The 9899-nt window shown below is 56.5% G+C and overlaps 1 protein-coding gene across 1 annotated transcript; it reads left to right on the top strand.

Moving 5' to 3' along the window:
* Nucleotides 1–250: 250 nt before the first annotated feature.
* On the top strand, nucleotides 251–4735 carry LOC119958273 (neuroligin-4, X-linked-like). Its single transcript, XM_038786703.1, has 3 exons — nucleotides 251–307; nucleotides 428–1269; nucleotides 3865–4735. Exons 1-3 carry the CDS (start codon nucleotides 251–253, stop codon nucleotides 4685–4687), a joined length of 1722 nt encoding a protein of 573 aa, XP_038642631.1. The 3' UTR covers nucleotides 4688–4735.
* The last annotated feature ends 5164 nt before the right edge of the window (nucleotides 4736–9899 follow it).

Raw genomic sequence — 9899 nt, 5'->3', positions numbered from 1 at the left:
AGAGATTAAGGGATTTGGTCCAAAGGCAGGATCGTGGAGTTAGGCAACAGGTCAGGCGTGATCTCGTTGAATGGCGGGTCAGGCTCGAGGGGCTGAATGGCCTCCTCCTGTTCCTATGTTCGGGGTGGAGCAAATCAGGAGAAATTCTCTAGTCATTGGGAATCTCTGTTCTCGCTGGAAGCCATATTGTGGTGGGGCGGGGGGGGGGGGGGGGGGAGACTAATTGGATAGGTCTTCCAAAGGGCCAGAAATGTACGCTGGGCTGAATGGCCTCCTTTCTGCACAGATTACAGAAGGAAAGAGAGAGGTAAGTGCGAGGTTGACCGAATGTTGTGGATCGGATTTGCTGAGTGTTTACAGAGTGTGTGGCGGGCGTGACGTTGGACTCGCATTTTGTCTGGGGTGTGATTGAAATAATGGGAGACAGAAAACTCCCGCGTCTGACCTTTCCTTCTCTCCTTCCTTTTTTTTTTTTGCAGGACTCTTCCAAAGAGCCATCGCGCAGAGCGGCACGGCCATCTCCAGCTGGTCCGTCAACTACCAGCCGGCCAAATACACCCGGATCCTGGCCAAGAAGGTGGGCTGCAACTTCGCCGAGACGGTCGACATGGTGGACTGCCTGCGGAGGAAGTCCTACCGTGAGCTGGTCGACCAGGATATCCAGCCCACCCGCTACCACATCGCCTTCGGGCCGGTCGTCGACGGCGACGTGCTGCCCGACGACCCCGAGATCCTGATGGAGCAGGGCGAGTTCCTCAACTACGACATCCTGCTGGGGGTCAACCAGGGCGAGGGCTTCAAGTTCGTGGAGTCTCTGGTGGACAACGAGGACGGCATCTCGGCCAGCTACTTCGACTTCGCCGTCTCCAACTTTGTGGACAACCTGTACGGCTACCCGGAGGGCAAGGACATCCTGCGGGAGACCATCAAGTTCATGTACACCGACTGGGCCGACCGCGACAACGGCGAGATGCGGCGCAAGACTCTGCTGGCCCTCTTCACCGACCACCAGTGGGTGGCGCCAGCCATCGCCACCGCCCGCCTCCACGCCGAGTACCAGTCGCCCACCTACTTCTACACCTTCTACCACCATTGCCAGAGCGAGATGAAGGCGGTGTGGGCGGACGCGGCCCACGGCGACGAGATCCCCTACGTCTTCGGCATCCCCATGATTGGCGTCACCGAGCTGTTCCCCTGCAACTTCTCCAAGAACGACGTCATGCTGAGCGCCGTGGTCATGACCTACTGGACCAACTTCGCCAAGACCGGGTGAGTCGACCATCGCCCCCCGCTGGCGGCCCCGTGTCGTTTCGGCTGGGAATTTATTTCGGCCGACATTTCCCATGTGGCACCGAAGGCGGAGTAATACAGCGCTGTGCATTTTAGAGGTTTAAAAATGGCTTTATTGTCACAAGTAGGCTTCAAACGAAGTTACTGTGAAAAGCCCCCTAGTCGCCACATTCCGGCGCCTGTTCGGGGAGGCTGGTACGGGAATCGAACCGTGCTGCTGGCCTGCCTTGGTCTGCTTTAAAAGCCAGCGATTTAGCCTGGTGAGCTAAACCAGATTTGAAACCTATGTTGACGATCAAAGAGGCTCGGGGGGGGGGGGGGGGGGGGGGGGGTGGGTGTTCGTCCGAGCCAGCCCAATGTCGCTAAGAGGGCTAATAGCAAACTCGCCTTTATTAGTCGAGGTATTGAATATCGGAGCCTCTCATCCCAGTGACCCATCGAGTGAACCTTCCCCGCCCCGCCTCCGAAGCGAGTTGACCTTTTCTGAAAGGCGGAATCGGTGGCCTGTAATCCAGGCCTGTCTCACCCTGGGGAACGGGAGTGAGAATCCCTTAATCCCCGGCTCCGCTCCCCTTGTGAGAATCCCTTAATCCCCGGCTCCGCTCCCCTTGTAATTAGAATTAGAATTAGAACAGTACAGCACAGAACAGGCCCTTCGGCCCTCAATGTTGTGCCGAGCAATGATCACCCTACTTAAACCCACGTATCCACCCTATACCCGTAACCCAACAACCCCCATTAACATTATTTTTTTTAGGACACTAAGGGCAATTTAGCATGGCCAATCCACCTAACCCGCACATCTTTGGACTGTGGGAGGAAACCGGAGCACCCGGAGGAAACCCACGCACACACGGGGAGGATGTGCAGACTCCACACAGACAGTGACCCAGCCGGGAATCGAACCTGGGACCCTGGAGCTGTGAAGCATTGATGCTAACCACCATGCTACCATGCTGCCAACATTCCTTTTGCCTCCCTAATTGCTCGCCGCCGCCGACATGCTAACTCTCATATGGTTCGACCGCGCGGAAGGAGGCCGTTCTGCCCATCCTGTCAGTGCCGGCCATCCGGCGCCTTCCAATCCCATTCCCCAGCACTTGATCCGGAGCCCGGCTCGCTGGGCCGTTTCAAATGTTCACATAAGTACTTCTGAAGTGCTGTGAGGTTGCCCGGCACTGGCAGGGCAGGTGGTGGCATTGTTGCGGGGTTAGTAACGCAGAGACCCAGGGTAATGATCTGGGGTAGACCCCGGTTCGAATCCCACCGCGATTTGGAACCAAACAAAAATTTGGAATTAAAAATCTAACGATGGCCATTGTCGATTGTCGTATGAATCCATCTGGGTCCACTAACGTCCTTTAGGGAAGGAAATCCACCCACCTTACCTGGTCTGGCCTACACGCGACTCCAGACGTGGTTGACTTTTAAATGCTCCTCAAGGATAATTAAGGGATGGGCACTAAATGCTGGCACATGAACGAATTTTTAAAAACACCCTTTCAGACAACCAGTCCCAGACTCCCACCCCCGTCTAGGTGAAAAGGTTCCCCCTCACATCCCCTCACCTTAAATTGATTGCTCCACAGCGCCAGGGTCCCAGGATCGATTCCCGGCTTGGGTCACTGTCTGTGCGGAGTCTGCACCTTCTCCCCGTGTCTGCGTGGGTTTCCTCCGGGTGCTCCGGTTTCCTCCCACAGTCCAAAGATGCGCGGGTTAGGGTGGATTGGCCGTGCTAAATTGTCCCTTAGTGTCCAAAATTGCCCTTAGTGTTGGGTGGGGTTACTGGGTTATGGAGATAGGGTGGAGGTGTGGGCTTGGGTAGGGTGCTCTTTCAAAGAGCCGGTGGAGACTCGATGGGCCGAATGGCCTCCTTCTGCACTGTAAATTCTATGATTCTCTGATATTGTATACCTTGGTTAATAAAGGCAATAAGCCCCATAAGCCTTCTTACCTGCCCAGATGTTTTCAGGGGTCTATAGACATGTACCCCAAGGTGCCTCTGATCCTCTGTAATTTCTGACGTCCGACCGTTCGTTGCCTACTCCCTTGTCTTGTCAGTCCTCCCAACGTGCATCTCCCTCCCACGTTCCCAGGGTTAAACTCCACACCCTTCAAAACCTATTTCGTGCTAATGCTTGGTCCCTTGTGGGCCAATGTCAAGTTCAGTTTGATAACGGTGCCTCAGGGGGGGGGGTTCCTTTCTTAGAACAGCAGGGTAGCATGGTGGTTAGCATCAATGCTTCACAGCTCCTGGGTCCCAGGTTCGATTCCCGGCTGGGTCACTGTCTGTGTGGTGTTAAAAGGCTCAACATTAACGCAAATTGTTTGACTGATTTTCATTTTCTCTTCCCCCCCCCCAACACCCCCCCTCCTCCATCCCCCCCCCTCCTCCATCCCCCCTCCTCCATCCCCCCCCCCCCAACACCCCCCCCTCCTCCATCCCCCCCCCAACACCCCCCCCCACCCCCCCCCTCACCCCCACCCCCCCTCCTCCATCCCCCTCTCCCCCCCCACCCCCCCCTCCTCCATCCCCCCCTCCCCAATGCCCCCCCTCCTCCTCTTCCTTTGCAGGGATCCGAACAAACCGGTACCCCAAGACACCAAGTTTATTCACACGAAGCCCAACCGTTTTGAGGAGGTGGCCTGGACGAAGTTTAACTCCAAGGAGAAGCCCTACCTCCACATCGGCCTGAAGCCCAGGATTCGGGAGCATTACCGTGCCAACAAGGTGGCATTCTGGCTGGAGCTGGTGCCCCACCTACACAACCTCCACGACATCTTGCAGTACACGTCCACCACCACCAAGATCCCGCCCGAGGACCCCTTCATGACCAAACGGGCCCAGGGCAAAGGCTGGACCGTGACTACCAAGCGTCCGTTCATCACCTCGCCCCCCAAGCTGGAGCACACCGACGAGCCGCCCATCTACGCCCGCCTGCCCGAGGACTCGCGGGATTACTCGACCGAGCTCAGCGTCACAGTGGCGGTGGGCGCCTCGCTGCTCTTCCTCAACATCCTGGCCTTCGCCGCCCTCTACTACAAGCGGGACAAGCGTCACGAGCTGCACCGCCGGCTCAGCCCCCAGCGCAACACCACCAACGACCTGGCCCACGCCCAGGAGGAGGAGATCATGTCGCTCCAGATCAAGCACAGCGAGCACGAGGCCCACGACCTGGAGCCCCTCCGGCCTCACGAGATCCTGCGCCCGGCCTGCCCGCCCGACTACACCCTGGCGCTGAGGAGGGCGCCCGACGACGTCCCCCTCATGACCCCCAACACCATCACCATGATCCCCAGCACCATCAGCGGAATGCAGCCCCTGCACTCGTTCAACACGTATCCGGCCGGGCACAACAACACGCTGCCCCACCCGCACTCGACCACCCGGGTATAGTCGGACCTCGGCCCAAGCTCAGCCCCCTCTCTCCCCCCCCCCTCCCCCCCCCTCCTCCACCAACCCCCCCCACCCCCGATGCCATACCGCGAAGGAAAGGCATCGTGAGGACATGGCTGCCCGCTGCGCTGGATCGGAGTTAGAGCGATTCAACAAAGCTTTTTATTTTGGAAAGCGAACAGGTTGAGGAGAGAAGACGGCTGAATAATTCGATATTTTTGACAAACTCCCTCCCCCCCCCCCCCCCCCCCCGCCGCCCCAATCCTGTGCAACATACACTCCATGACAGGCACATGTCTTTGAGGGGGGGGGGAGTGCAAGATGTTTTCTGTCTCACGGCCCCTTCCCCCTCCACAAACCCCTTGATTACCCCCCCCCCCTCCCACCCCTGTTTCCCAGGAACCTTCAAGTCAGTCTACCAGTGCCAAGGAAAATTAGGCTTTGGCCTACACTCGATGCGGTAAATGATCATTTGCAAATAGAAACAAGTACCAAAAATCAAATTAATTTTTTTTTTAAAAAAAAGGTGTGGTTGTTTGGAGGATTGCATGGTATTTAAGGTAACGTTGAACCTATCGTTCATTTTTGTTTTGTTTTGTTTTCCTGAGGACAATTGATTTGACAAGTTAACGCAGCATAAATAACTCGAGACTGAGCTCTTTTGTACAGCACTTTCGCCTTGGTTTTTTGTCGCATTCAAACGTTTGACTGGAGCATAAAGAGGGGAAAATAAGATCCCGCCACCTTCAAAAGGGATCGAATAAACGGAGGAACTTAGCCCTCTGAACTTGGGCCCAACCAGCCTAAACTCCAGCCACAGGAAGTAGGCCGGAAATTAAATCCGGAGGACTCCGAAAGCTTCCAATTAACGCCCGTGACATTTTACAAATCCACCAGGGCTTGGGAGACGCTTTCGAGCAAACAAAATGATATTTTTTATTCAAAAAAAAAAACCCCAGAATCGGCTCCCGGAACAGGTTGGCGTTGCCAGGGGCGACGGACGCACGGAGCGCCACTTCTGAGTTGACTACGTATTTCGGAAGTCACGCCGACGGAAGGGAAGAAAACACATGTCGGCCCCGCACATGCACCGACCACCTCCCCACATCCCCCCCCCCCCCCCCCGCCTCTCCTCCCATCCAAAAACCCTCCCCCCGCCCCCTCCCCCCCCCCCCCCCACCTCCCTCGTCAACCCCGCCAACACTTGCGGAACAGGTGGACAGAGATGCGCCATGAAGGGACTTCAGCTTCTTTTGTAAAATATTTGACCTCAGCCGTCGAGCCTGGGCAAAAGGCCGCCCTCTCTTTGTTTTCTCAGCGGCGAAACGCCGAGGGTGATTTTGAGAGAGAGCGAGAGAGAGAGAGAGAGAGAGGGTGAGGGGGACACGGGCGCAGCAAGCGTTGTCGCACAGAGCGAGCGGGAGCACCGGTTCAGGGGTTCTTGGTTGCTGGCGAATGCGGCGCCACGGGGGCCGGAGCCTCTTTGCGTAGGCCCAAAGCCTCAAGTGGTAGGCCTGGCCGCGCTCCGGAGTGGCAAGGTCCCCTGTGCACTTTCCCACCGGGAGAGCAGCTTGCACCCTGCCCCAAAGACCGCGCCAGCGTGGTTAACTTTTAATATGAATAAGAGAAAAGAAGGGGAAAAAAAACTCGAGCGACTGGTGGAACGTCCGTGGGTGCCAGCGATGGTTTATCTGAGAGGGGGGGGGGGGGGGAAAGAAGGGAGGGATGAAATGTTTATCTGAACGTTTGCGCCACGTCTTTCGCTCACTGTCGGCCTGTTACTGAGAGTTGCCGAGGGTGACCGGAGAGGTCAAAGGTTACTCCTTCGCCGGACCGCACAGCCTGCATGCATTACCGCCCAATCCTCTCAGCAAAGGCCAGGGCGGGAGAGCAGCGCGGACAGAGGACACCGCTACGATTGTTGGAACATTTAATTGCTGCTCCCTCCTTTGCCACCAAGGACTCTCGACGTTTCTTAATTTGCTTCCACCTACCCCCCCCCCCACCCCAAACCCGCCGCTCGATCGCCCGCCACCTCTCCGGCGCTGGGTTAGGGAAGCCGGCGATGGCGTCTGCTTATCTTTCACGCCGGCAGACGGCGGCCGGAGCAGGGGTGGGGGTGGGGGTTTGCGATGACCCGGTTTGACAAAAAAACAAATGAGAGCATCCGTTCCCGGTCGACGGGCGGACCTTCGCTAGTTTGTAAAAAAGAAAACGAATAAAAAAATTAAATAAACAAAAGGCCGGGCCGGGTTTATTGGGCGAGTCCGTTGGTGGCGGGTGAGGGGGGGGGGGGGGGGGGGGGGGGGGGGGGGGCTGCTGAACGCGGGATTGACTTTGCGCGATCGCGTTTCTCCGCTCCCCTTGCACCCCCCCCCCCCCCCACTACCCCCAACCCCACCCCGCCCTCCTCCCCTCACCTATCGGAGTCAACTCTCCTGGCCTGAACGGGACCCCCCATGGCCAAAATCACCACCAGTGCAGAGTTTATACATGTTATCGATGGACGTGGATATATTTCCACTGGGCCACAAGCTTAACTGTGGCTCGATCTGTCAGGCCTCGAGGTACGGGTGTCACGAGTGGTGGGGGAGGGAGGGGGGGGGGGGGGGGGGGGTGGGGTGTTTTTGGGCCAAATCATGGAACGGATGTTCCACAGGAGGAGGTCATTCGGCCCCTCGATGCTGTGACAGGGGGCTGTCGTTGCTGGGGGGGGGGGGGGGGGGGTATGGTGGTGGCGGGGGGGAGGGGAGAGAGAGAGACTAGGCCGGACTTCACTGAACGAGAGGTTTCCTCCCAATCCCCAGATGCGTTGGGTTGGGTTGAGGTGAGCGGTGGGGGGGGGGGGGGGTCTGACTTCCTTCCTGATCGGCTGCCGTTGACTCCCCCCCCCCCCCCATCCCAACCCCTGCGAGGGAGCCGTGCCCCTTTGGTGTGATGATGGCCGGCCGGCGTCAAACTTTGTTCACATAGAATAATAAAGTATTTTAAAACGGTTGCACCTTTAACCTGGCCTAGTTTCTTGCAGTGAAGCCAATCGTCTGCGACGGAGGGAGGAGGGGAACGGGAGGGGGGGTGGGGGGGGACTGAAGGCCTGAAGAATTGTGTTGGTGAATGTATGTTTCCAATTGGGGATGAAGCTTGATCGCCTGATTATCAACGACGTTTTCGACACACTTTCTGTTTATCTATGGGCTTCATTCACCACCCCCCCCCCCCCCTCACAAACACATTCTCACCCTCCCCCATGGACGATCTGCCACTTTCAAACAAAACTTTATAGTCTTAACCCAAACCTAACCATCTCCCCCTTGACAGTCAATGGCGTTACCATCGCTGAATCCCCCACAATCACCATCCTGGGGGTTACCATTGATCAGAAACTGAACTGGACCCAGCCACATTAATACTGTGGCTACCAGGGCAGGTCAGAGGCTGGGAATCCTGCGGAGAGTAACTCACCTCCTGACCCCCCCCCCCAAAGCCTGTCCACCATCTACAAGGCACAAGTCAGGAGTGCGATGGGAGACTCTCCACTTGCCTGGATGAGCGCAGCTCCAACAACACTCAAGAAGCTCAACGCCATCCAGGGCAAAGCAGCCCCGCTTGATTGGCACCCAATCCACAAACATTCACTCCCTCCCCCACCGACGCACAGTGGCAGCCGTGTGTCCCATCTACAAGATGCACCGCAGCAACTCACCAAGGCTCCTTAGGCAGCACCTTCCAAACCCCCCACCTCTACCATCTAGAAGGACAAGGGCAGCAGATACCTGGGAACCCCACCACCTGGAGGCTCCCCTCCCAGTCACTCCCCACCCTGACTGGGAAATATATCGGCCGTTCCTTCACTGTCGCTGGGGCAACATCCTGGAACTCCCTCCCTAACAGCACAGTGGGTGTACCTACACCTCCGGGACTGCTGCGGGTTTGAGAAGGCGGCTCATCCACCACCTTCTCGAGGGGCAATTAGGGATGGGGGATAAATGCTGTGCCTGGCCAGAGACATCCACATCCCGTAACAATTTTACTGAGTTATTTTAGGCATATTGAAGAAGTGTACAATGGTACAGTACCAAAAAAAAGAAGTCAAGACACAAATTAAACATAGTGCAAACCACGGCTCTGTTCACGCACGGACCTGCTTCAATAACCCCGTGCTGTACTCTACCCCCCCCCCCCCCCCCCCCCCCCCGCTTACGCTTACTCCTCTGCGAAGAAGTCAATAAATGGCTGCCACCTTCGGGTGAACCCGAGTAGCGAACCTCTCGAGGCGAACTTGACTTTTTCTAGGCCAAGAAAGCTCGCCGTGTCCGATAGCCATACCTCAGCCCTCGGGGGCTTTGAGTCCCTCCACGCTAACAGTATTCATCGCCGGGCTACCAGGGGAGCAAAGGCCAGAACGTCGGCCTCCCTCTCTTCCTGGACTCCCGGGTCCTCCGAAACCCCTCCGGGCTCATTACCACCCCAGTTTTTAATACCCGGGACATGACAGCTGCGAATCCCTGCCAATACCACCCGTGTTCAAGTAAAATGCTTCAGGTCTGACGTGAGTCGAAAATGTTGATAATCAGGTTCGGGGTGTACAGACAATGTTAACATTTCAGCGATATGTCATCAGTACGTGACTCTTGAGATCTGCCCATGAAGGTCAGCGTCATTTGCACCAATACTGGACTCTGATTTTTAAAAAAGAGAAAGACTCCGCGTTTGTGTCGCGTCCTTCGTGGATGCCGGATGCGTTGGAACCCACGGCGTACCTCAGAACTGTGGTGCCCGTTGAAAAATTAGGAAAGCCGAATTGTGTACAGCAAGATCCCACAGGCGGCAATGTGATAAATGACCGGATCGTATGTTTGTTTGTTTTTTTGTTTGACTGGCGATGTTGGTGGAGAGGGTGTATACCGACGGGTGGGTGACGGGGGGGGGGGGGGGGGGGGCGACACTCTCCGCTTCGAAATGGCGCCTCAGGATGTTTTCCACCCACTCCGCTGATGTTCCTCGCGAGCGTGCCTCAATCCCCCCGAAGGATTGCCTGCAACACTGGGTCTTTGTGGTGTATTGTGGTTCGGAATAGTCTGCGGGACGATGTACAACCCAGTCAGGAGCCCGTCGGATGTGTTAACAATTCAAAAGAATATTTATTTAAGTAAAAAAAAACACAATAGACTAATATACACTCCGACATTTAGGTACATGCATAACTAAGTCC

Source organism: Scyliorhinus canicula, chromosome 29 (genome assembly GCF_902713615.1).
Source record: "Scyliorhinus canicula chromosome 29, sScyCan1.1, whole genome shotgun sequence".
NCBI classification, from domain to species: Eukaryota; Metazoa; Chordata; class Chondrichthyes; order Carcharhiniformes; family Scyliorhinidae; genus Scyliorhinus; species Scyliorhinus canicula.
Note: the sequence above shows the minus strand (reverse complement) of the source record. Positions and strands in the feature narration are given on the sequence as shown.

What these genes read in the sequence shown, in the direction of transcription:
- LOC119958273 (XM_038786703.1), top strand. Translation starts at nt 251, where the DNA reads ATGTACGCTGGGCTGAATGGCCTCCTTTCTGCACAGATTACAGAAGGA. An exon ending in TTACAGAAGGAAAGAGAGAG is followed by an intron (nt 308 to 427) that starts GTAAGTGCGAGG and finishes AATGGGAGACAG; the next exon opens with AAAACTCCCGCGTCTGACCT. An exon ending in ACCAACTTCGCCAAGACCGG is followed by an intron (nt 1,270 to 3,864) that starts GTGAGTCGACCA and finishes CTTCCTTTGCAG; the next exon opens with GGATCCGAACAAACCGGTAC.